The 27588-nt window shown below is 45.5% G+C and overlaps 1 protein-coding gene across 5 annotated transcripts in view; it reads right to left on the bottom strand.

Annotated features, from left to right (window-relative positions):
• The window catches only part of NMT1 (N-myristoyltransferase 1), a 56912-nt gene that overhangs the window by 19266 nt on the left and 10058 nt on the right, over nucleotides 1–27588 (bottom strand). For all 5 annotated transcript variants that reach the window (XM_063717929.1, XM_063717927.1, XM_063717926.1 and 2 more), the window contains 2 exon segments: nucleotides 7860–7968; nucleotides 2959–3103 (listed from right to left, as the gene is read on the bottom strand). In XM_063717929.1, the coding sequence (XP_063573999.1) occupies nucleotides 2959–3103; nucleotides 7860–7968 (254 nt within the window).

Raw genomic sequence — 27588 nt, 5'->3', positions numbered from 1 at the left:
GAAAATAAAAGAGAGGGCTGGGCGCAGTGGCTCATGCCTGTAATCTAGCACTTTGGAAGGCCGAGGCAGGTGGATCACGAGATCAGGAGTTCAAGACCAGCCTGGCCAAGATGGTGAAACCCCGTCTCTACTAAAAATACAAAAATTAGCCGGGCGTGGTGGCGGGCGCCTGTAATCCCAGCTACTTGGGAGGCTGAGGCAGAGAATTGCTTGAACCCGGGAGGCAGAGGTTGCAGTGAGCCGAGATCGCGCCACTGCACTCCAGCCTGGGCAACAGAGTGAGACTCTGTCTCATAAACAAACAAATAAATAAATAAGAGAGACTTGTAGGTTTCTTTAGTGGAATACCATCTAATTAAAACTCTCCCAAGAAGGTGGAGAGTACTGTAAAAACACAGTGCAGCTGATATGCACGAGATTTATAATCATTAGTCCTCCAATTAAGTGAAAAAAAATTAGGGCAAGAAGCTGTAGGTACCACCACCCCGAGAAAACTCAGAACTAGGGTGACGCCTCAGCCATGCAGGCTAACACGCCTGCCAAGGTGGTACTTTTTACAGGCTGACACAAACAAAGGACTCTAACTGGGGCTTGACTGACCCTGGACCTCAAAGGCAGACTAGTCAGATGCTTAGGGTGACCACTCTTCCACAGAGTCCGACACCACACACTGCACAGAAGGCAAAGCCAGAAGAAATAAAACCAGACCTTGTTCCTCCTTCCTCAAAGTGTCAGGGCCCGTATGAGCAACTCTGTGGTTTTCTCTTGAGCTTTCTGAGAACTAAACTGAAGCACTTTCACATCTACAGGTGAAAGGAAAACAAAGTATTGCTGGGCTGAAGAGGAACAGAAGCAAATTAATCCCAAGCTGCTTTTTTTTTTTTTTTAAATTTAATTTTGAGACGCATTCTTGCTCTGCTACCCAGGCTGGAGTGCAGTGGTGCAATCTCAGCTCACTGCAACCTCCGTCTCCCAGGTTCAAGCGATTCTCCCACCTCAGACTCTCAAGTAGCTGGGATCACAGGCCCGTGCCACCACGCCCAGCTAGTTTTTGTATTTTTAGTAGAGACGAGGTTTTACCATGTTGGCCAGGCTGGTCTCAAACTCCTGACCTCAGGTGATCCGCCCGCCTCGGCCTCCCAAAGTGCTGGGATTACAGGCGTGAGCCACTGCGCCCGGGCTCAATCTGCCTTTTTACCAGGTGCCACTATCTGTGAAGAACGTAGCAAGGTTACTCATTTGCGAATTCCTCAGGAAAAATAAAATCAAACCAAAACTCCAAAATGCCACCTGAAAACACAGCCAAGATATATGGCAGCCACCACACAACACCTCATCAGGGATTTCATTCAGAGGTGAGATGTGTGGCTCTCTGCATCCTTCCTGCTCCTCAGCAAGAAACTGGTCACTGGGACCCCACCCTGTGGCCCAAAGCCTTGCTGGAGGGCTTAGCCAGTGGGCCTGGGACCTGGCCGATGAGGGCAGCCAAACACACATGGTGATGGGGGAATCGGCACCCCTCTTGTCCACCTGGGCAGTGCTCTGCTCTCCCTCACCTGCAGGGATGCACCTCCTCAGCTTGCTTCTATTGTGACCAAGCTTCTAAGAACTGCATCCGCTCTAGAGCAGAGCTTCTCAAACTTTCAAAGTGGACAGAAATCCTCTGGCAGTTCTGATTCTGCAGCTTTGGGGTGGGGCCTGACAAACTGCATTTCCACTAGCAATTAGGCAATGCCCATCCTGCAGGTCTGCAGGCCTCATGTAGTAGCTGCTCCCAACCTCTGCAGCAGACAAATCTCCTCGGGCACAGCTGCCTTTCTCCCCTCAGCAGTCTTTGGCCCTACCCTATCTGGCCCTGCCCCACCCTCCTCCTCTGCACCGAACATACTAGTGAAGTCTCATTGTGTTTCTGGAAAGGAGCAGTAATGTGGACAAGCTGAAAGTCATTTACATTTGGTGTTGGAATATGGTTTTTTTCAACATACTTACTTTCCCAGTCACAAAGAAAACAGGAACTAGGCCACCAGTGGATCCAGAATCATGATACAACCACTTCAGAAACTTTGTCAGCTGAGTCCTGAAGTTAACCATCAAGGTTGGCTTGGCTCAGTCTTGGCAGGCATATCTAACAGGATCCAGTCCCTTCCAGAATCCTTTTAGACATTCTGCCTATTCCATCCCTTTAGCAGTTCATTATAGCTTTTTTAAGGGGTGCTGATGAAATCTATATATGGTATTCCTGTTGTTGAACCATCACTGCTAAGCAAAATCTCAAACCACTTTGCATTTAGTAAGCATGCATTGGCTAGGAGACAAAGGGGAACAGGCTGGGGACTTTGCCCATTCTAGGAATAAACATGTGCCCAGACAAACAAGACAAACTCTCTATAAACCTAAGTGGAAAAAAGACCTCTGGGCAGACATTCCCACTCTTCATGTGCCAATAGTTTTGTTTTTCTTTTTGGGTTTTTTGGTTTGTTCGTTTTTTGAGTTGGGGGTCTCACTCCTGTCGTGTAGGCTGGAGTGCGGTGGCGTGATCTCAGCTCACTGCCGCCTTGACCTCCCAGGTTCAAGTGATCTTCCCACCTCAGCCTCCTGAGTAGCTGGGACTACAGGTGCATGTCACTATGCCTGGCTATTTTTTTTTTTTTTTTTTACTTTTGGGCTCAAACAATCCTCCCTCCTTGGCCTCCCAAAGTGCTGAGATTATAGGTGTGAGCCACTGCTGTTGGCAAGAATCATTATTTGTTCTCAAGGTGTGCTGCTATAAAGTGGTAAGGTCTCTGAATGACAGTCTTTATGCTGCATTTTTAAAAACCACCCTCTGAAAACAACTACCAAGGAACTCCAGGACTCTACTGCCCTCCCTACAATAATTCAGCATGAAACCCTCATGAAGGCACAGCTGAGGCAGATCCCTCGCCCCTGACCTGGCAAGGAAAGCAAGCATATACATACCCAGCTTGGGGACGGGCTGTGTATCCCAGAACTGGTAGCTTCGCTTGCTAGCCTCCTCCATGGTTTTGGCAGGTCCCTGACCCACTGAGAACAGCTCAATGGCCTTCTGTATTTCCTGGATCCTCTCTGCTGGCAAAGAGTTCATCTGGACAAGACAAAGTTAGGGAGAGAAAAGGCCCATTATGTTAGTAAGATTTTTGATTAATTATGAGTTCAAGAGTTAAGGGGAGCTTGGTGCAGTGGCTCATGCCTGTAATCCCAGCACCTTGGGAGGCCAAGGCAGGCGGATCACTTGAGGTTAGGAGTTCCAGACCCACCTTACCAATGTGGTGAAACCCTGTCTCTAATAAAAATACAAAAATTAGCCAGGCGTGGTGGCGGGCACCTGTAATCCCAGCTATTTTGGGAGGCTGAGGCAGGAGAATCACTTGAACCTGGGAGGCAGACGATGCAGTGAACCAAGATGGCGCCATTGCACTCCAGCCTGGGCAACAAAGCTAGACTCCGTCTCAAAAAAAAAAAAAAAAAAGAATGCTGGGCGCAGTGGCTCATGTCTGTAATCCCAGAACTTTGGGAGGCCGAGGGAGGTGGACTGCCTGAGCTCAGGAGTTCAAGACCAGCCTGGGCAACACGGTGAAACCCTGTCTCTACTAAAATACAAAAAATTAGCCAGGCATGGCAGCGTGTCCCTGTAATCCCAGCTACTCAGGAGGCTGAGACAGGAGAATTGCTTGAACCTGGGAGGCAGATGTTGCAGTGAGCCAAGATCGCGCCACTGCACTCCAGCCTGGGTGACAGAGCAAGACTCCATCTCAAAAAAAAAAAAAAAAAAAGTTAGGGGGTACAACTCAAAGAAGGGGTTTGGTTCCTCTGTCCTAATCCCAGAGGTCATTGCAACTGGAGAAAAAGTGGTTTACAATGAGCTATATGATGGGTGGGTGCTGCCCGCAGGGTTTCTCCCCTTATTAGTCTTATGTTGTTTGATGGCAAAAGTAATACATGCTTAATGTAAATTTCAAACAATGCAGAAATGTGTAAGACACATAGAAAGTAAACACCCAACAATCCCATCCCCCAAATATAATCCTTGTCATCAACAGTCTTCACTTGGGAAGGTGAGAAGAGGCAAATATAATTCCAGTCTTTTTTGCATGCAAGTTCCAAATGCACACACACACTTTTCAAAAACTAAAATTGGATCATGTAATATTATCGTACAAACTGCTCTTTAAAGATTATGTCTTAGAGACCTTTCCAGGTGAAAACACATGGACCTACCCATTCTACCAACTAAGTCCACTGTATGTATGGACCACAGTATATTTAGCCAGGCCCCTACTCATGGGCATTTTGGTGATTTTGTTCTTCAGTAATACAACAATGTTGCAGTGAATTTCTTTTTTTTTGAGACAGGGTCTTGCTCTGTTGCCCAAGCTGGAGTGCAGTGGCGCAATCATGGCTCACTGCGGCCTCAACCTCATGGGCTGAAGGGATTCTCCCACTTCAGCCTCTTGAGTAGCTGGGACTATAGGCGTGTGCCACCAGGCCCAGATAATTTTTTTGTTTGTTTTTTTGTCGAGACGGGGTCTCACTATGTTGCCTGGGCTGGCCTCGAACTCCCGGGCTCAAGCGATCTGCCCACCTCGGCCTCCCAAAATGCTGGGATTACAGGCCACCACACCCAGCATAAATTTTCTTATACATCTATTTTTACCCACTGGGATATATATTTCTGTAGGATGAAGTTAAGAAAGAGGCTTGCTGGGTCAAAAGGTATGCACTTTTGAAATTATTTATCATCAATTTGCTCTCTAAAAAGAGACTATCAGTAATCCAATGAACAGTGTATGAGAGTAGCTCCAGACCCTCACCATTATATTTACCAAGCCTCAGCTGAGCTTGGTGGCTCACATCTGTAATCCCAGCACTTTGGGAGGCTGAGGTGGGAGGACTGCTTAAGCCCAGGAGTTCAAGGCCAGCCTGGGCAATATAGTGAGACCCCTGTCCCTATTTAAAAAAAAAAAAAAAAGTGGCCGGGCGCGGTGGCTTACGCCTGTAATCCCAGCACTTTGGGAGGTCAAGGCGGGTGGATCACGAGGTCAGGAGATCGAGACCATCCTGGCTAACACAGTGAAACCCTGTCCCTACTAAAAATACAAAAAATTAGCCAGCGTGGTCACGGGCGCCTGTAGTCCCAGCTACTCGGGAGGCTGAGGCAGGAGAATGACGTGAACCCGGGAGGCGGAGCTGGCAGTGAGCAGAGATTGCGCCACTGCACTCTAGCCTGGGCGACAGAGCGAGACTCCGTCTCACAAAAAAAAATAAGTTTACCAAGCCTTAATCTATGCCAATCTAAGAGAAAAAATTATCACTTTAATGGTCATTTCTTTCATTATGACTTTAACCATCTTATTATTTACTGATTAAACATTTTTTCTTTCTGAACTGCCTATTCATTCAATTATTTTAAAGTAATACATATGTTGCAAATATTTTCCCAGATTGTTATCTTTTGACTTCTACAAAGTTTTAAATTTGTCAATTTCTGTTTTATGGCTTCTGGGTCCTATGTCAGACTTAGGTTAATAAAAATACATACATTTTCTTCGAATATTTTTATTTAGTTTTCTATTTTTCACTTAGATTATAAAGGAAAGAAAGAATATAAACCAATATGTTCATATTGCTTAGGCCTGGGAGGTGGCATTTTAATTTTCTTCCCCTTGCAGTTTATTAAATAAATTCTCGGCCATGTGTGGTGGCTCACTCCTGTAATCTCAGCAATTTAGGAGGCCATGGCAGGCAGATCTCTTGAGCCTGAGTTAGAGATCAACCTGAGTAACGCAGGGAGACTCCGTGTCTACAAATAATAAAAAAATTAGCTGGGTGTCGTGGTGCACACCTGTAGTCCCAGCTACTCAGGAGGCTGAGGTGGGAAGATTGCTTGAGCCCAGGAGGTTGAGGCTGCGGTCAGCCATGTTCGTACTTCTGCACTCCAACCTGAATGACAGAGTCTCAAAAATAAATTAAATAAATAAAAAGGGAAGACCCCCACCTACCTTGTAGGGATGGTGATGGTTTGGAGCTAATTTAAATGAAGTGCAACATGGTGTTAAATAATAATGGTATTTTTTTCATAGTGGGTTTTATATTGGAAAGAGTAAAAAAAATTACTTGAAGTCATATCTCAATAAGGTAGTAGATTCAAGTTGAGGCATAACATTTGAGGCATACAGCAAAGTGTGGGTATATTGGAATGAGTATGGATTTTTGTGAGGCTTATAAACTGTTTCAGAGGCAGTTCTTTTTTTTTTAATTAAAAAAAAATTTTTTTTTTTTGAGACAGAGTCGCCCTGTCGCCCAGGCTGAAGTGCAATGGCGCTATCTCACCTCACTGCAACCTCCGCCTCATGGGTTCAAGTGATTCTCCTGTCTCAGCCTACTGAATAGCTGAGATTACAGGCGCGTGCCACCACGCCCGGCTAATTTTTTTTTGTATCTTTAGTAGAGGCGGGGTTTCACCATGTTGGCCAGGCTGGTCTCAAATTCCTGACCTCATGATCCACCCGCCTTGGCCTCCCAAAGTGCTGAGATTACAAGCGTGAGCCACCATGCCTGGCCACTTAATTTTTATTTTTTGAGACAGAGTCTCACTCTGTTGCCCAGGCTGGAGTGCAGTGGCGTGATCTCAGCTCACTTCAACCTTTGCCTCCTGGGTTCAAGCGATTCTCCTGCCTTGGCCTCCCGAGTAGCTGGGATTACAGGCACCTGCCACCACGCCCAACTAATTTTTTATATTTTTAGTAGAGACAGGGTTTTACCATGTTGGCCAGGGTGGTCTTGAACTCCTGACCTCAGGTGATCCACCCGCCTTGGCCTCCCAAAGTGCTGGGATTACAGGCATAAGCCACCATGCCTGGTCTCAGAGGCAGTTTTAAAAGATGAATTATGAATATGTTTGAGTTGTCCCCCTGCCCCTGTCAGCCTACTTTGAAGAAGACAACACTTACCTGCAATTGTTTTATTTTGTAATGTTGTTTTATTTAAGAAACAAAACAATCCTTACCCATATCTCTGGGTTTCATGCCAGTGCATCACTCTCGGGTTGTAAGCCTTAGGCCAGTGGTTCTCATGGAGTAGAACTCAGAAAGACTCTGTGAGACTCATGGCTTTCATTATAATGACTATGGCATTAAGAGAATGTTTGCAAATATATAAAGGTCTTAAGAAGAAGTCTTTGGCTGAATGCAGTGGCTCACGCTTGTAATCCCAGCACTTTGGGAGGCTAGGGAAGGAGGATTGCTTGAGCCCAGGAGTTCAAGACCCAGCTTGGGTAACATAGTGAGACTCCATTTTTACAAAAAATTTAAAAAAAAAAAAAAAAATTGGACAGGTGTGGTGGCATGCACCTGCAGTCCCAGCTACTTGGGAGGCTGAGGTGGATCACTTGAGCCCAGGAGTGGAGGTTGCAGTGAGCTATAATCATGCACTACACTCTAGCCTGGGCAACAGAGTAAGACTCTGTCTCAAAAAGAAAGGGGCGGCCTTTCATTGTCAGAGCAGTGGGGACTTAAGACAGACAACCACTGCTCTAGGCGCCAGGGGCTGTCACACGTAGCTCCCCAGGGCACTGGCACAGCAGCACATGCAGTATGCACCTGTCCATTCTGATGGGCACCATGCTTGGGAGTCAGTGTCTGACCTGCTGTGTCTTTTAGGGTACTGAGAGCAGTTTCATCACCTAGGTCTAGGGCAGCAGAGGACAGCACTGGGATCCAACTCTTCCATCTTGAAGTAATACCAGTGGAGAACATCAATCCAAGTTGTTCCTATACATTCACCTCAAAACTCTCTCATGTGAAAAAGTGACTCAGTCACAAAAAACAGAACCTCCTTGTTACCTTCACAGGCTGATCCTGGGCTGAATCTGTCTCACTGCCTTTTTCTTTCTTCTTTTTTTGTTTCTTTTTCTTCTTTTTGGCTCCAGTGTCATTGGCTGGACTCAAACCACTGTAACAAAAAGTAAATACTAATGCAGGGTTTAAAAAAAAATCTGTTTTGTGCTACCCCTGACAAAGAGCTTTCTGTGGAGCCAGACCTTCCTTAATCAAGCCTGTTGGCTTCAGAAGCAGGCTGAAGAACCCAGGTCCAGAAAGGACATTTGGAGGACACCAGCACTCCTCCTGACTCACGCCTCCTCGGCTTTCAGGGAGGGAATGCTGGGCAAGGGATGTCCTATTTGTGTGAAAGCGCCTTTTCTGTTCTTGCTTTTATATTGCTTATTTTCTTTAGATTGCCAGGGTAATGGCACCAAAGACGAATGATAATTGTTAACAAGGCATTCATACCACAATACTTCCTTGAACTCTGAATGTAAAAGGATGACAGCCAAAAGGCAGTGATGGACTTTCTGGAATGCTTTGCCCTTCCTTCCTCCACCTCCCAAATGTATTAGGTTTCATGACTTTCCCCAGCTGGATCTGGAGCACAAGACAGTACGAAAAGGGAGTGAGGGATGACGAAAATGGCACATTAACATTGCCGCAATCTGTGTCCAAAATGGTCAATCATGAGAAATGCCCAAATCGGCCAGGCGTGGTAGCTCACACCTGTAATCCCAACACTTCGGGAGGCCGAGGCAGGTGGATCACTTGAGGTCAGGAGTTTAAGGCCAGACTGGCCAACATGGCAAAACCCTGTTTCTACTAAAAATATAAACATTAGCTGGGGCCTAGGGCACATGCCTGTAGTCCCAGCTACTCAGGAGGATGAGGCAGGAGAACCGCTTGAACCCGGGAGGTGGAGGTTGCAGTGAGTTGAGATCATGTCGTTGCACTCCAGCCTGTATGACAGAGACAGATCCTGTCTCAAAAAAAAGGAAAAGGCGGCTATGCACGGTGGCTCACATCTGTAATCTCAGCACTTTGGGAGGCCGAGGCGGGCGGATCATGAAGTCAGGAGATCAAGACCATCCTGGCTAACATGGTGAAACCCTGTCTCTACTAAAAATACAAAAAAATTAGCCGGGCATGGTGGCAGGCGCCTGTAGTCCCAGCTACTCAGGAGGCTGAGGCAGGAGAATGGTGTGAACCCGGGAGATGGAGCTTGCAGTGAGCCGAGATCGTGCCACTGCACTTCAGCCTGGGTGACAGAGTGAGACTCTGTCTCAAAAAAAAGGAAAAGGCTGGGCGCAGTGACTCACACCTGTAATCTCAGCACTTTGGGAGGCCAAGGCAGGAGGATCACCTGAGGTCCAGAGTTCGAGACCAGCCTGACCAACATGGAGAAAGCCCGTCTCTATTAAAAATACAAAATAAGCCGGGCATGGTGGTGCATGCCTGTAATCCCAGCTACTCGGGAGGCTAAGGCAGGAGAATCACTTGAACCCAGGAGGCGGAGGTTGCTGTGAGCCAAGATCGCGCCACTGCACTCCAGCCTGGGAAACAAGAGCGAAACTCCGTCTCAAAAAAAAGGGAAAAAAAAAGAAATGCCTAAATCAGGTCTGCAGGATTGAGTACAACTGTTGGCAAGCTGAGACTGAGGGATCACCACTGGCAAAACCCAGCATTAGGAATCTTGGGAAACTAAAACAACAATAGCACCCAGTTACTCCTGCCATGGAACGATTACAAGAAACATGTGGCCGGGCGCAGTGGCTCACGCCTGTAATCCCAGTACTTTGGGAGGCCGAGGCGGGCGGATCACTAGGTCAGGAGACTGAGACCATTCTGGCTAAATGGCGAAACGCCGTCTCTACTAAAAATACAAAAAATTAGCCAGGCGTGGTGGCAGGCGCCTATAGTCCCAGCTACTTGGGAGGCTGAGGTAGGAGAATGGCGTGCACCTGGGAGGCGGAGCTTGTAGTGAGCCGAGATCGCGCCACTGCACTCCAGCCTGGGCGACAGAGCGAGACTCCGTCTCAAAAAAAAAAGAAACATGTCTGTGTGTATGCACGTGTGCATGTGTGCACATGATCAAGGGGACTTCCTTGTGCTGCTTTCCCCTACATGACACACCCAATGAATGAAGCAAAAAGTTTCTTAGCCTCATTAATGTTTTATTAAATTAAAAAATAGAGACAGGGGTCTCCCTATGTTACCCAGGCTGGTCTCAAACTCTAGGTTTGAGTGATCCTGCTGCCTTGAACTCCCAAAGTGCTGGGATTACAGGTGTGAGCCACCATGCTCGGCCTCTTAGCCACATTGAAAAGTCAAAATTGGCTGGGCGTGGTGGCTTATGCCTGTAATCCCAGCACTTTGGGAAGCCGCGGCGGGCAGATCATGAGGTCAGGAGTTCGAGACCAGCCTGACCGACATGGTGAAACCCCGTCTCTACTAAAAATACAAAATTAGCCAGGCATGGAGGCACGCGCCTGTGATCCCAGCTACTTGGGAGGCCGAGGCAAGAGAACTGCTTGAACCCGGGAGGCAGTTGTTGCAGTGAGCCAATATCGCGCCATTACACTCCAGCTCTGGGCGACAGAGCAAGACTCCATCTTGGGGAAAAAAAAAAGAAAAAGAAAAGAAAAGTCAAAATTAGGAGTCCAACCTGAGTACAGTGAATCCTAATCTGTAGGATCAGCTAAACACAGGGATAATTTTAACTGTATATTCTAGATAACCAATTTTCAAATAATTGAAAGGTCCGGCATGGTGGGTCATACCTGTAATCCCAACACTTTGGGAGGCCGAGCCAGGCGGATCACTTGAGCTCAGGAGTTTGAGACCAGCCTGGGCAACATGGCGAAACCCCGTCTCTACCACAAATCCAAAAATTAGCCAGGTGTGGTGGTGCACACTTGTAGTCCCAACTACTTGGGAGGCTGAGTTGAGAGGTTGGCTTGAAGCCTGGGAGGAGGAGGCTGCAGTGAGCTAAAATCGCACAACTATACTCCAGCCTGGGCAATACAGCCAGACACTGTCTCAAAAAAGAAAACAAAAAAAACACCAAAAACCCCAAGAATTAAAACAATATAAAATACAATTTTCCATTAACTTTATGTTAAATACAATTTATAATTCAGAAAGACTTCAGGGTCTCAAAATGCCTTGGAGTTATTATGAATATTACTATCATCTCACAGACAGATACTGTGTGTGTGTGTATATATATATATATATAGGGAGAAAGTGATCTGAAATCACATGCTGCCAATTCTCTTCATAGAATGTCTTCAGATTCTCCTATCTCTTCCTGTTCCTGGGAGGAATGCTCACATCCAGACTTCATGACCTTACCCTTGGACTTAAGTTACCTCCAGCCTTTTCTGGATCTCTCTGCCTTCACAATCTTTCTGCATCACCTGAACTCTATATAGCTGTGGGACTCACCTCTGTGAAAATGGCTTTCCATGTGTCCCTGCCATGCTTGAAATCCTAGAGTGACAGCAGCTTCTTAACTTGGAAGGTATCAAGCCCAATTTTTCCCTAGGCCCATCACCCTCATTTTCCACTTACGCTGTCCACTCTTGCCTCCCACAGCTTCCATCTGGCCAGGCCTCTCAGTGCCCCTGATGTAGAAAGACTGTGCCAGGGAGAGATCCAGTTAAATCTGAGGGTTCCTTTAGTCCAAGCATAAGGTAATGAAGTCTAGATGCAAGTACACCTACTTGGTATGATATTAATGAGACCCAGAAGGCATTAACATGGAGGGAAGACTGAGAACATTCAAAGAGGAAATAAGGTAACTTCCTTAAAACCAGATGCTCAGCAAAACCCCCAAGGCCATGGCAAAGAACAGAAACCATAAAGTCATTTATGGCCTAAAGATAACTTCTTCTTAGTAACTCAATTTTGTTATTGCACACAGGACCATCTGCAGCCTAGGACAACTCTGTGGTTTTTCTACTCCAGATATTTTCACTTCAGTCTCAGGATTATGTGAAGCATTATAAGATTTAAAAACTGGCTCACAGGCCGGGTGAGGTGGCTCACGCCTGTAATCCCAGCACTTTGGGAGGCCGAGGCAGGCGGATCACCTGAGGTCGGGAGTTCGAGACCAGCCTGACCAATAAGGAGAAACCCTGTCTCTACTAAAATACAAAATTAGCCGGGCGTGGTGGCACATGCCTGTAATCCCAGCTACTCGGGAGGCTGAGGCAGGAGAATCACTTGAACCCGGGAGGTGAAGACTGTGGTGAGCCAAGATTGCACCACTGTACTACAGCCTGAGCAAGAAGAGCAAAACTCCATCTCAAAAAACAAACAAGCAAAACCTGGCTGATATTAGGAGACAAAGCAGTGTCCCATTGTTGGATACAATTTATAATATAAGTTCTTATTCATAACAGCTTATGGAACAAATTATCTGGTCCATAACCACAAATTAGCTGGTTCCATAACAGCTTATGGAACAAATTATGGTAATATGAATTACCATAAGAATAACTTTTTATAATTCTACAAAAGAAAGAATCAAAAAGGTAAGGTGAAGAACTGCTGTAGATTAACCAACTGGATACTTACTAAACATAATTTCACATGGGGAAAATAATTACTTCTTCCAACTTTAAAAGTCTTTACAAATATGCAAAATCACTGTAAAAACTATCTTCTTGCCTTTGTTCTTGCTATTTAGTGAAGATACTTCCATGTAGCTATCACCTCATGAACCCAATTTTTGTGGAAGGATCTTGGGCTGAACTCTTGTTCTGCTTTATGCATTGCCAATACAAGTGTCTAGAAATCTCCAAGACTGAAACTAAAATCAGAGAGCAAATTTCATTTTCTTTATATTGGCTTGAATTTGTATAAGCAGCCAGTTACTGAGCAAAAATCCTGTTTCAACTTGTACATCAAGCACATGGCTGAAGAACACAGGGAAGTTGTTTTTTGTTTTTTTTTTTTTTTTGAGACAGAGTTTCACTCTTGTTGCCCAGGCTGGAGTGCAATGGCACGATCTCAGCTCACTGCAGCCTCCGCCTCTCAGGTTCAAGGGATTTTCCTGCCTCAGACTCCCAAGTAGTTAGGATTACAAGCATGTGCCACCACGCCCAGCTAATTTTTGTATTTTTAGTAGAGAAAGGGTTTCACCATGTTGGTCAGTCTGGTCTCAAACTCCTGACCTCAGGTGATTCACCTGCCTCAGCTTCCCAAAGTACTAGGATTACAGGCATGAGCCACCGTGCCCGGCACTTTTTTTTTTTCTTTAATGAGTCATTTTCACTGAGCTACCAAGTATTGAGCCCCATCCGTGAGGACATATTATGAGTACACATAGTCTTACAGTCAACACCTCCAAACAGAAGACAACCAATTCAGCAAAACCAGACTTCCAAGGAGCCTACTCCAGTTAGCTTTCATGGTAATTATAATAATTTTAATTATTCATAGGGAACCAAGCTCAAAGGCCTTGAGAGTAGAACTTCAAAAAGCATCCTAGCAAGCCAACACCACTTCACAGAAGAATGGCCTCAATTTGGACTAAGGGAAAACAAAACCAGAGGACCCCACAGAAGCCAGGCTAATCCTTCTCCAGGAATCTGGCATCATTTTTTATTTGTTTCTTGATTCATGTTTTTTGTTTTTGAGATGGAGTCTCGCTCTGTCGCCCAGGCTGGAGTGCAATGGCACAATCTCGGCTCACTGCAGCCTCCTCATCACAGGTTCCAGTGATTCTTCTGCCTCAGCCTCCTGGGTAGCTGGGAATACAGGCACACACCACCATACCCAGCTAATTTTTGTATTTTTAGTAGAGATGAGGTCTCCCCATGTTGGTCAGGCTGGTCTTGAACTCCTGACTTCAGGTGATCTGCCTGCCTCGGCTGCCCAAAGTGCTAGGATTACAGGCGTGAGCCGCCGTGCCTGGCCTCTTTTTTTTTTTTGAGATGGAGTCTTGCTCTGCTGCCAGCCTGGAGTGCAGCGGCGTGTTCTCAGCTCACTGCAACCTCCGCCTCCTGGGTTCAGCGATTCTCCTGCCTCAGCCTCCCAAGTAGCTGGGACTACAGGCACGCACCACCATGCCCGGCTAATTTTTCGTACTTTTAGTAGAGACGCGGTTTCACCATGTTGGCCAGGCTGGTCTCGAACTACTGACCTCATGATCTGCCAGCCTCGGCCTCTCAAAGTGCTGGGATTACAGGTGTGAGCCACCGCGCCCAGCCTTTTTTTTTTTTTTCTTTTTAAGACAAGAGTCTCACTCTGTTGCCCAGGCTCTAGTGCAGTGGTGTGATCTCGGCTCACTGCAACCTCCGCCTCCCAGGTTCATGCAAATTCTCACACCTCGGCCTCCTGAGTAGCTGGGATTACAGGCGCCCACCATCAGGCCCAGCTAATTTTTATATTTTTAGTAGAGACGCGGTTTCACCATGTTGGCCAGTCTGGTCTTGGACTCCTGACCTCAAGTGATCCACTCACCTTAGCCTCCCAACGTGCTAGGATTACAGGCGTGAGCCACCGCACCTGGCTGTTTGTTCATTTTTGAGACAGGGTCTTGCTCTGTCACCCAGGCTGGAGTGCAGTGGCACGATCATGGCTCACTGCAGCCTCCAACTCCTGGCTCAAGCAATCCTCCTGCTTCAGCATCCTGAGTAATTGGGGCTACAGGTGTGCATCACCATGCCTGGCTAATTTTAAGCTGGGCTCAAACTCCTGGGCTCAAGCAGTCCTCCTGCCTTGGCCTCCCAAAGTGCTGGGATTATGGGAATGAGCCACCGTGCCTGGCTGGCATCCTTTTTAAAGAGATTTGAAGTCCACACCCACTGGGTGGGAATCCTAGGGCATGCTGCGATTCGGCACACTGAAACAGAAATCTCTCAGAGATCTAAGCTGCCAGTCACCTTATTTCAAACTGAGATTGGCCACAACCAGAATCTTAGAATACAGCAAACCAAAGTCCAACTTGTTTCACTTGGCTCCAAAATAAAGAGTAGAGAATTAAGTAAAGTTTGCCTTGGTGCAGCGACAGAAGTGCCTCCTCCCCCAGAAGGGAGATGGCAGTTCATACAAAAACTGTGAGACTTACGTTCTAAAGTTGATCAACTCAAGTGATCAATGACCAACCTAGCAAATACAGGGTGAATTAGAATAAAAGATCCAGGAACTGAGCAGAAAAGCAATCAAGAAATGTCATCTCGGTGGGCGCGATGGCTCACGCCTATAATACCAGCACTTTGGGTGGCCGAGGTGGGCAGATCACGAGGTCAGGAGATCGCAACCATCCTGGCTAACACGGTGAAACCCCATCTCTACTAAAAAACAATATAAAAAAATTAGCTGGGCGTGGTGGTGGGCGCCTGTAGTCCCACCTACTCGGGAGGCTGAGGCAGGAGAATGGCGTGAGCCCAGGAGGCGGAGCTCGCAGTGAGCAGAGATCCAGCCACTGCACTCCGGCCTGGGTGACTAAGCGAGACTCTGTCTCAAAAAAAAAAAAAAAAAAAAAAAAAGAAATGTCATCTTTTAACGAAGACCAAAATGTTCCAAGTTCAAAAATGTAAGACATCCTAAGGATGCTCTTGTATAAATTCAGGCCTTGGGGAGGAGATGGAAAACGAACTTCAGTACTTATTTCTAGAAATAGAACACAGTGCTGGGTATGTAAGCGGGTGGGAGGTAAGGGCAAGCTGGCAGATGAACGGCAGAAGAGGAACTTCTAGACAACAGGAGTAGCGAGGGTCCATATGTGGGCCTCCTCTCAGTCTTACTGGATGATGCAATCCGCTCAAAACTGCATGCCTGGGAAGAAAAAGCTCTATCACAGCGGAGGGGAAGCTGAGCCTCCAACACTGGAATCTCAGAACCATCTGGCTTAACTTGTTGTTTACAGATGAGGAAACTAAGGTCCAGAGATGTGAGGCAAATTGGTTATCAACCAACCAACTAGCATCTAGGGAGGAGCCATCGATCTCTAAAGACTTGGCTTGGGGCCATTTCCCCCCAAAGGCTATGGCTTCGTTCCCTATTAAGAACTGATTTGAGAATCCTCTAAAGCCAAGAGAATAATGTTTCCTCACACTGGGCTACAGAACATAGCTTTGGTGTTTGAGAGGAGCAAGCATTACAAGTAATGAGGAAAGTGAGTCATGTTTTATCCAGAAAGTCAGCTCTGACTATTCTACTTCTCTGATGTCTGCCTGTTTTAAAACTATAATCTCCTAAAACACTTTATATATAATAATATATTGCTTTCTTGGCTTCCCAATGACATTAAAAATTTCCTAAGAATAGGGACTACATCTTTTTTTTTTGAGACAGAGTCTTGCTCTGTTGCCCAGGCTGGAGTGCAGTGGCGTGATCTTGGTTCACTGCAACCTCCGCCTCCTGGGTTCAAGCGATTCTCTTCCTCAGCCTCCTGAGAAGCTGGGATTTCAGGCATGTGCCACCATGCCCAGCTAATTTTTGTATTTTTAGTAGAGACAGGGTTTCATCATGTTGGCCAGGCTGGTCTCGAACTCCTGGCCTCAAGTGATCCGCCTCAGCCTCCTACAGTGCTGGGATTAAGGGCGTGAGCCACCACGCCCGGCCAGACTACATCTTATACAGCTGTTTCCCACAGCGCCTCTAGTTGTGCTGAGCACACAGTTAACAGTTCAACAATTATATGCTTGACTGATGCTTTACAGGCATAATAGACTAAAATAAGACCTTGAAAAGCTAGAGCCCAAAAAAGGGTCAGCAAAACATCTTCAGTACTGTTTGCACAGGACAGCTGTATTAATATTCTATGAGAGCAATGGAAATGCTGTGCTCTTGAGCTACTGATTGGGATTTTAAATTATCAACTTTCTTTTTTTTATTTAAAAAAATAGGCCGGGCACGGTGGCTCACGCCTGTAATCCCAGCACTTTAGGAGGCCGAGGCGGGTGGATCACGAAGTCAGGAGATCGAGACCACCCCGTCTCTACTAAAAATACAAAAAATTAGCCAGGCCTCGTGGCGGGCACCTGTAGTCCCAGCTACTCGGGAGGCTGAGGCAGGAGAATGGCGTGAACCCGGGAGGCGGAGCTTGCAGTGAGCTGAGATCGCGCCACTGCACTCCAGCCTGGGCAACAGAGCGAGACTCCCCCTCAAAAAAAAAAAAAAAAAATAGGCTGGGTGCGGTGGCTCACACCTGTAATCCCAGCACTTTGGGAAGCCAAGGTGGGTGGATCGCCTGAGGTCAGAAGTTTGAGATCAGCCTCGCCAACATGGCGAAACCCCATCTCTACTAAAAAAATAGAAAAATTAGCCAGGTGTGGTGGTGGTTCACGCCTGTAATCCCAGCTACTTGGGAGGCTGAGGCAGGAGAATCGCTTGAACCTGGGAGGGGGAGGTTGCAGTGAGCTGAGATCGCACCACTGCACTCCAGCCTGAGTGAGACTCCATCTCAAATAAAAAAATACTGAGTTGTTTTGTTTTTTTTTAAGACAGGTTCTTACTCTGTTACCCAGGCTGGAGTGCAGTGGCACAATCATGGCTCACTGCAGCCTCAACCTCCCAGGTTCAAGCGATCATCTCACCTCAGCCTCCTGAGTAGCTGGGACTACAGGCGTACGCCACCATACCTGGCTAATTTTTATGTTTTGTAGAGACAGGGTTTCTCTATGTTGCCCAGGCTGGTCTTGAATTCCTGGACTCAAGCTATCCACCTGCCTCAGCTTCCCACAATGCTGGGATTACAGATGTGAGCTACCATGTCCAGCCCTAATTTTCTTATTCATTGTCTTCTCTCTCCTTAGGCTCTGTCCTACTCCTTGAAAAGTTAAAACAGGTCCAGCCAGGTGTGGTGGTGTGAACTTGTAGTCCCAGCTACTCAGGAAGCTGAGGTGGGAGGATCTCTTGAGCCCAGGAGTCTCATGATGTAGTAGTACACCACGACCATGCTTGTGAATAGCTACTGTACTCCATCCTGGGTGACAAAGTGAGACCCCATCTCTAATAAGCAAATAAAACACAAACAAAAAAGCTCTACTGTAACTATTTCTAATGGTTTCAATGTCTTAAACACAGACCACAGGTTTACAACATAAGAAAAAAAAGTTTGGGAAATAAAATTCACAAATCTGGCCACTTTTTTTTTTTCACTGTAGCTCTCAGATCTCATGGCCACTTGTTTCTTACTTTTATTTTTCAAAGGCTAGTCAAGTGAAGCAGTGGGAGTGGAAAAGGAACAAAGAAATCTATAACTGGTTATGACAAATTAGTCGTAAACACCACTGCACTTGGACCAGCCGCCACTTGTTTTCTACCTCTGAAAAAAAAAAGACAGGAGTTAGAGATCAGCCTGGGCAACACAGTGAGATCTTGTCTCTACACACACAGACAAAAAAATTAGCCTGTAGTTCCAGTCACTCAGGAGGCTGAAGTAGGAGGACTGCACCACGGCACTATGATCTGGGTGACAGAGTGAAACCTTGTCTCAAAAAACAAAAAAAAAACAAAAAAAAAAAAACCATGAATTTTTTGGGCAGAAATTCAAATTTTCCAGAGAAACTTATTAAAATAAATTCTAACCTCTAATATTCTTTTGATTCTACTTGTAGACATCAGGAAATCCTTTTGCAAATCAATTAACTCTTGAAGTATGGTAAGTTCACTAATAATCCTATTAGTACTCAGAAAGACCAAAGAGAGGTGAATGAAATGGCAAAGATGCCCAGAAGGAAACGACATGGCATGAATCAGTATCAGTTGTCTAGTCTCTGTACTTCTGCGGCTAAGGATCACTCAGTGCAATACCCCCAACTCCGCACATTCCCACCAATTAGTTATATCAAAAACTGCTTGTGAATCCCAAATGATGGCAAAAATAAAAACACTTTAGTACTGCCATCAAGGTACCCTGGGGCTGGGCACAGTGGCTCATGCCTGTAATCCCAGCACTTTGGGAGGCCAAGGCGGGCAGATCACCTAAGGTCTGGAGGGCGAGACAAGCCTGGCCAACATAGTGAAACCCTTCTCTACTAAAAAATACAAAAACTGGCCAGGCGCAGTGGCTCACGCCTGTAATCCCAGCTCTTAGGGAGGCCGAGGCGGGCGGATCATAAGGTCAAGAGATCGAGACCATCCTGGCTAACACGGTGAAACCCCGTCTCTTACTAAAAATACAAAAAATTAGCCAGGCGAGGTGGTGGGTGACTGTAGTCCCAGCTACCCAGGAGGCTGAGGCAGGAGAATGGCGTGAACCCAGGAGACGGAGCTTGCAGTGAGCCAAGACCACGCCACTGTACTCCAGCCTGGGCGACAGAGCGAGACTCTGTCTCAAAAATGAACAAAAAAAAAATTAGCTGGGCATGGTGGCGGGTGCCTGTAATCCCAGCTATTTCAGAGACTGAGGCAGAAGAATCATTTGAACCCAGGAGGCAGAGGTTGCAATGAGCCGAGATTACGCCACTGCACTCCAGCCTGGGAGACAGAGTGAGACTCCATCTCACAAAAAAAAAAAAAAAAAAAAAAAAAGGTACCCTGGGAGGTCTGTGAAGAGAACAGCAGGTTATAAGAAGGGATTACAAAAGACCAGTCTTGCTGCCACCCTCGGCCCTCCCTGGGATAATAAGCCAGAGTACTGAGGGTGAACAAGCCAATTCTTGTCATGGATGATAACTGCTTTTTAGAGGTGACAAAAGCTCTGGTATACTAAACTCCTTAAAACCGGAATGAGACAAGTATGTATATTCCACATTGAGTTTGTTTGGCGAGTTAGACTTTGACTTCGCAACTCCAAGGTAAAATCAAATGCTGTTCAGAGACCATTATCAAGAATATGTTGAGCAGTGGCTCAATGCTGGCAGAAATCTTATCCACTAGAATGATTTTTTTTTTTTTTTTTGAGATGGAGTCTCACTGTTGCCCAGGCTGGAGTGCAGTGGTGCGATTAGAATGACTTCTGAAAAAAATATTCGTCTATCATGGAGAGACAAACTGGCTCCCAAGTTTGGGAACGTCCATAGGCTGTTAAATGGATCTAAAGATAGGATTCACACTGCTGCAGATTCAAGATGCAGAACTCAATTCAGCAGGGGAAAGAAATCTAGCAAGTTCAGAATGGATCCTCTGAGATGTCAAAGAGACCAGTGGAGATGCAAATCTGAAGCCTCACTATAAAAACTAAGTCTGGCTGGGCGCAGTGGTGGCTCACGCCTGTAATCCCAGCACTTTGGGAGGCTGAGGTGGGCGGATCACGAGATTAGGAGTTCAAGACCAGCCTGGCCAAGATGGTGAAACCCCGTCTCTACTAAAAATACAAAAATTAGCTGGGCATGGTGGCATGCGCCTGTAGTCCCAGCTATCCAGGAGGCTGAGGCAGGAGAATCACTGGAACCTGGGAGGTGGAGGTTGTGGTGAGCCAAGATCACGCCACTGCACTCCAGCCTGGGCAACAGAGCGAGACTCTGTCTCAAAAATAAATAAATAAATAAATAAATAAATAAATAAAAATAAAGTCTGGCCAGGCATGGTGGCTCACGCCTGTAATCCCAGCACTTTGGGGAGGACAAGGCAGATGGATCACAAGGACAGGAGTTCAAGACCAGCCTGGCCAAGATGGTGAAACCCCGTCTCTACTAAAACTACAAAAGTTAGCTAGGCACAGTGGCAGGCACCTGTAATCTCAGCTACTTAGGAGGCTGACGCAGGAGAGTCGCTTGAACCCGGGTGGCAGAGGTTGCAGTGAGCCGAGATCGTGCCACTTCACTCCAGCCTGGGCGACAGAGTGAGACTCTGTCTCAAAAAAACCCAAAAAAACAAAAAACTGAAGTCCAGGCATGGTGGCTCACACCTGTAATAATCCCAGCACTTTGGGAGGCCAAGGCAGGTGGATTGCTTGAGGCCAGGAGTTTGAGACCAGCCTGACCAACATGGCAAAACCGTGTCTCTACTAAAAATACAAAAATTAGCCGGGTATGGTGGTGCACACCTGTGATCCCAGCTACTTGGGAGGTTAAGACACAAGAATTGTTTGAACCTGTAAGGCAGAGGTTGCAGTGAGCTAAGATCGTGCCACTGTACTCCAGCTTGGGCAACAGAGTGAGACTCTGTCTCAAAAAAAGAAAGAAACAAACAAAAATCCCTAAAGTCTTCATAAGTGAAATCATGGAGGATATAATCCACGTAAAGGGCTTAGCACAATGCCCACTACGTAGTAATAATAGTAACATTTACTAAACACTTAACCATAGTGACTCCTCAGTTGTCTCTCAAGAGAGCAGCTCTAGAAAGTTGTTGTTTTATTTTTTTGAGATGGAGGCTCTCTCCATCGCCCAGACTGAAGTGCAGTGGCGCCATCTGGGCTCACTGCAACCTCTGCCTCCCAGGTTCAAGTGATTCTCCTGTCTCAGCCTCCCATGTAGCTGGGACTACAGGTGCGTGCCACTACGCCCAGCTAATTTTTGTATTTTTAGTAGAGATGGGGTTTTGCCATGTTGGCCCGGCTGGTCTCGAACTCCTGACCTCAAGTGATCTGCCCACTTCAGCCTCTCAAAGTGCTGGGACATTTTTGAGGCAAATACTGAGCCTATGGAGGAATTCCGGTTTAGTATTTTTGGCGCTCTCAATAGAGAACACCATATTTTTGTCCCTTAAATGTAACAATCACAAGGACATCTTCTTTGAGGAATTGGAAGAGAGGCCTGAAGGGTAGAGATTTCAGATAAAAAGCTACAGAGAAAGAGTTAAAGAAGCATCCTCCTGAAGTTACTAAATGTATGGCTCATAAATCTATGGGCTCTATAGGGAAAGGGTTAACTGCCAACTTAGTAAAGCTGGGGAATTTTAGCGTGAGCATATTAGTTGAACAATGTGAAAAATCAGCAAAACTGCTTTGCCATGAGCAGCGAGTCCCTGAAATAGGCTCTCATTTACTTTCCATTTCTTCTGCTTTCCAGTCTCTTCTCTGAAGCAGCTCTTGATTAGTTTCTTTTTAATTGCCACTTAATTGGGAAACAAAATTAGAACACTTATTTGATATCAGTGATGAGGTTTCTCTTTCCATTCTGCTTTGATCTAGTTTTGCAAAACCAAAAGTTGAAGGCAGAAATTAAAGGAACTAAAAAGATTTCTTATTTCCAAGAGCTAGCTGCAGCTATAAGCCATCAAATAAATAGGAAAAGAACGACTCTTGGAGAAGCTGAAGAAAAAAACAAAAACAAGTAAGGCTAGCTTTATGGAATTTATTTTCAGGAAGACTTTTCTTTCCTCCTAAGTTTTCATAAGGGATAGTATCTCACAACTAGGAAATGAGGAGAACTTATAAAGAATCCATGTTAACCTGTCCCAAGGAGTAAGAGAGCAGGATGGAGATGAGACACCTCTTGTCAGAGGGCTCTTGACCCATGCTTACCAGGATCTCAATGACACTGAAGACATTGCAAAATAAATTCCGAAAGACTCCTAGAACACAATAGTCTAAAAGTTCTTTTTTGTTCCAAAACACTAAGACAAACTTCACTTATTACCCCCAAATTAAAATCTGCCAACTGATGAGATTTACTCTTTGGCAATACTTCTTGGAAAGACTCTCATTAAAAAAAAAACAAAACACAAATTAAACCACATAGATGAATCACAAACTACAGGGGGATGCTGCATAAAGATTATCTTAGTCTGACTCTCCTCTCAATTGTTCAGGATAATTATGCTAGGCACATAACTGGGGGAAATTGAGTGCAGTAAACAAACAAACAAAACTGGCTGGATACAGGAGCTTATGCCCACAATCCCAGCAGTTTGGGAGGCCAAGGTGGGAGCATCACTTGAGGCCAGCAGTTTGAGACCAGCCTGGGCTAAATAGTGAGATCCCATCTCTACAGAAACTTTTTAAAAAGAAAATTAGCCAGGGATGATGGTGCATGTCTACAGTCCTAGCTACTTGGGAGGCTGAGGTGGGAGGATCGCTTGAGCCCAGGTCAAAGGCTGCAGTAAGCCATGATCACACCACTGTACTATAGCCTGGACGACAGAGCGAGGCCCTGTTTCCAAAGTAATAATAATAATTTTAAAATTAAATTAAAAATTTTTTAAATAGAAAAACTGAAGAGACGCACCCATACACACTGCATATGTATGCATGTATACCTATATGTATACATGAAGGGTTTGGGGTTTTTTGTTTTTATTTATAGAGATGGGGTCTCACCATGTTGCCCAGGCTGGTCTCGAACTCCTGGGCTCAAGTGATTTTTCTGCCTCAGCCTCCCAAAGTGCTGAGATTACAAGCATGAGCCACTACACACAACCACATGGAGTTTTTATATTCACCAAATGTTTATGCTGATTTAATTACGGAGGAAACACAAGACTAGAAAAGTCAAGAACTAAACTCATATACAAAGAGACATAAGAAATTAATACAACTGGCCGGGCATGGTGGCTCATGCCTGTAATCCTAGCACTTTCAGGGGCCAAGGCAGGCGGATTGCCTGAGCTCAGGAGTTCAAGACCAGCCTGGGCAACACGGTGAAACCCCGTCTCTACTAAAATATGAAAAATTAGCCGGGCATAGCGGTGCGCTCCTATAGTCCCAGCTACTCAGGAGGCTGAGGCAGGAGAATTTCTTGAACCTGGGAGGCAGAGGTTGCAGTGAGCCAAGATGGCGCCACAGCACTCCAGCCCGGGCAACAGAATCCAGTACATGAATTTAGCTCATTTTATTAGCATAGAGTACTATGACTTTAGTTCCTGAAAAAAAGGGGCAGGAGGCTGGGTGTGGTGGCTTATGCTTACAATCCCAGCATTTTGGGAGGCTAAGGCAGGAGGATCACTTGAATCCAGGAGTTTGAGACTAGTCTGGGCAACAGTCTCTTTTTAAAAAAAAAAAAAAAAGGCCAAGGAGAATAAGGGGTAGCTTGAACTATCATCAGCCTTTATTATAAATTACACATTTTAGACTCTCTAGCATTGAAAGGAAAACTTCTCTGTCAATTTTCACATGATTTTTGAGAACATTTTAAATAATATTAAGACAAAAAACATTTCAAGAAGCTAAACACAGTGGAAAGCACACAACAGTGGAAAGCTCCACAGCAAATTGGAGCTTCCTGGTTTCTGTAGGTATTTCTTTTTTTTTTTTTTTTTTTGAGACAGAGTCTGGCTCTGTCCCCCAGGCTGGAGTGCAATGGCGCGATCTCGGCTCACTGCAAGCTCCGCCTCACAGGGTCACACCATTCTCCTGCCTCAGCCTCCTGAGTAGCTGGGACTACAGGCACGCGCCACCATACCCGGCTAATTTTTTGTATTTTTATTAGAGATGGGGTTTCACTGTGTTAGCCAGGATGGTCTCCAACTCCTGACCTCGTGATCCCACCCACCTTGGCCTCCCAAAGTGCTGGGATTACAGGCGTGAACCACCACGCCCTGCCTCTGTAGGTATTTGATAAAAATTGTAGTAAGGCTTACAATCAGAATTATTTGGGGAGAGAAAATGTGTATGTAAGAAAAATCTGACATCCTCTCACTTGGTGAGGGGAGATGAAACTCCACTAATATTGGGCTAGGCACTTTAATATCTGCCATTCATTCACACAGCAAACACTCATTAATGCCCACTAAGTGCTAGGCATTTCTTAGGCAAACAATCCTGTTTACATGCACCTTACTGTCAGATGAGACAGGTAACCAGGCACATTAAGAAAAATTACTAAACATGTAGTTATATTTATTGTTATTATAACTATTGTTACGATAAAAGCTACAATACAGTATGTGATAAGAGCAGAGGGGCAAGCTGGGAGGTTAGGGACAATCTGAAGAAAGAGGAGGAGGGAGGAAGAGGAGTGCATTCCAGATGTTATCTCATTAATCCCTACAACTCTGAGTTAAGTACCTTTCCCAAGGTCACAGGACTGTTAAGTGTCAGAGGCAAGCTTTGAGATGAGATTTTGAGATCAGAGGCTTGCTCTGTCGCCCAGGCTGGAGTGCACTGGAGAGATCTCAGCTCACTGCAACCTCTGCCTCCTGTTTTCAAGTGATTCTCCTGCCTCAGCCTCCCTAGTGGCTGGGATTACAGGCGCCTGCCACCATGCCCAGCTAATTTTTGTATTTTTAGTAGAGATGAGGTTTCGCTATGCTGGCCGGGCTGGTCTCAAACTCCTGACCACAAGCGATCCACCCACCTCAGCCTCCCAAAGTGCTGGGATTACAGGCGTGAGCCACCACGCCTGGCCTGAGACCAGATTTAAATTATTCCAAAGTCCATGCTTTTCTACTGTGCCGTGCTGCATTTTCCCACATTGCTGCTTCTCCCCAAAACCATTTCCTCTTAAAGTTCATGGAAAAATGTTGACTCTACCCCAGATTCTTAGTGCCAGAATTACTCTCTCCTCCAGACTAGGCCCTTGGTTTTTCACCTGCTACCTCCAAACTCATTTTCACAGATCTTTAGATTTGGGACGCTAATAAACATAATTTTTTCACCCAGACCATAACCATGCACAGAAACACCACCGCAAACTGTCAAAGTTTTTAAGGTTATTACTTACTTCTACTACAAATAAAATAATTTCATTTTTTTTTTTTGAGATGGAGTCTCGCTCTGTTGCCAAGCTGGTGTGCAGTGGCACAATCTCAGCTCACTGCAACCTCCGCCTCCCGGGTTCGAGTGATTCTCCTGCCTCAGCCTCCCCAGTAGCTGGGACTACAGGTATGTGCCACCATGTCCAGCTAATTTTTCTATTTTTAATAGAGACGGGGTTTCACCATGTTGGCCAGGATGGTCTCAATCTCTTGACCTCGTGATCCACCAGCCTTGGCCTCCCAAAGTGATGGGATTACAGGCATAAGCCACTGTGTGCCACTTTTTTTTTTTTTGAGACAAGGTTTTGCTCTGTTGCCCAGGCTGGAGTGCAGTGGCGTAATCTCAACTCACTGCAGCCTCCACTTCCCAGGTTCAAGTGATTCTCCTGCCTCAGTCTCCGGAGTAGCTGGGACTATACGCGTACGCCACCATGCCCAGCTAAATTTTGTATTTTTAGTGGAGATGGGGTTTTACCATGTTGGTCAGGCTGTTCTCGAACTCCTGACCTCAAGTGATCCGCCTGCCTCGGCCTCCCAAAGTGTTGGGATTACAGGTGTGAGCTACCACGCCAGGCCAATAAAATAACTTTCTGGCACACAGTTTTGAAAAGTGATTCACAGATTATAGGGCAAAAACCTAAGGACACTGGTCAGGACAACAGTTAAGAAGATAAAAATAAAAGCAACTACAAAAAGAGCAAAGAAAACGCCACACTTTCACTTCTGGAATGACTTTCACATTCACCAACTCTCATCTGTGATTCAGATCTCTATTCAGGAGAGCTTCACTTTCCCTTCTTCCTGTTCCTACTTCCTCTTTCTCAGCTCTTTCATTTTTAGGAATATCAAACTTCAAAACAAGACTTTTATTACATTAGATCTGTTGTGAGTTATAGCAACAGAACAGTCTTATAAAAACTAAATTTAGCAAGCTTCCTATTCCTCTACTTTCTTCCTGTGATTTTTTTTTTTTTTTTTTTTTTTTTTGAGTCAGTGTCTTGCTCTGTCACCCAGGCTGGAGTGCAGTGGCGTGATCTCAGCTCACTGCAAGCTCTGCCTCCTGGGTTCACGCCATTCTCCTGCCTCAGCCTCCTGAGTAGTTGGGACTACAGACACCTGTCACCACGCCCGGCTAAATTTTTTGTATTTTTAGTAGAGACGGGATTTCACAGTGTTAGCCAGGATGGTCTCGGTCTCCTGACCTCGTGATCTGCCTCCCAAAGTACTGGGATTACAAGCGTGAGACACCATGCCCGGCCCTTCCTGTGATTTTTAAGCCGGCTGAAGAACATAAAAGCTAGATCTTTTAACCTAAGATTTACCACAAGCAGATTATAAACCACTTAAATACAGTCATGCTTCACTGACTGTCAGGGATATGTGCTGGGAAATGCAAGGTTAGGTGATATTTGTCTTGCAGACATCATAGGGTGTACTTACACAAACCTAGATGGTATAGCCTACTAAATGCCTAGGCTATATGGTGTACATTACAGTAACATGCTATACAGGTTTGTAGCCTAGGAGCAATAGGCTGCTGCATATTACTGAGTACTGCAGGCAACTATAATACAATGGTAAGTATTTGTGTATCTAAGCATACCTAAACATAAAAAGGATACAATAAAAATATGTACTATAATCCTGTGGGACCATCTCTTCTATGCAGTCCTCGGTCTTTATACCTTTATATCTGGACTACCACCAATACTGCGAATAACAAGCTGGCTATGAAAATCAGACTACCTCAGACTCAGCAAGTTATACACCCAAAAATCTCTCACGACTTTCAGTTTAAAAATATATATACAAATATAGACAGGAAGATGGGGAGAGACAGCGTGAGTGCCAGTGCCAGGCACTAACCATGTGAAGAAAGATGAATAAGCTGTGGCTTATAGAAGTAAAAACTAATTTGGAAAAAGAATTCAACATTCAAATGCCTGGTGCGTTTCTTCACCCCTAGGAACAAATAGTAACTAATGGCAAGACCCTAAAGTACACGATAGGCAGTATGGAGCCCGAGAATTCCAAATACTCTCCAAGAAACAACATCGCTCATTTCTTGAAGCCTGGGGCTGCTCTGCAAAGGTAACAAGGCAAAGATGTTCGAAGACTTAATTATATTAATATATTGTTCAGGATACTTATGGATTATTTGGAGCAATGGAAACTATGTAAATCAAAGCATTACCATATCGTTAATTAC

This window comes from Pongo abelii, chromosome 19, assembly GCF_028885655.2.
Source record: "Pongo abelii isolate AG06213 chromosome 19, NHGRI_mPonAbe1-v2.0_pri, whole genome shotgun sequence".
In the NCBI taxonomy this organism is placed as follows: Eukaryota; Metazoa; Chordata; class Mammalia; order Primates; family Hominidae; genus Pongo; species Pongo abelii.
This window is presented reverse-complemented; position numbering and strand designations above follow the sequence as displayed.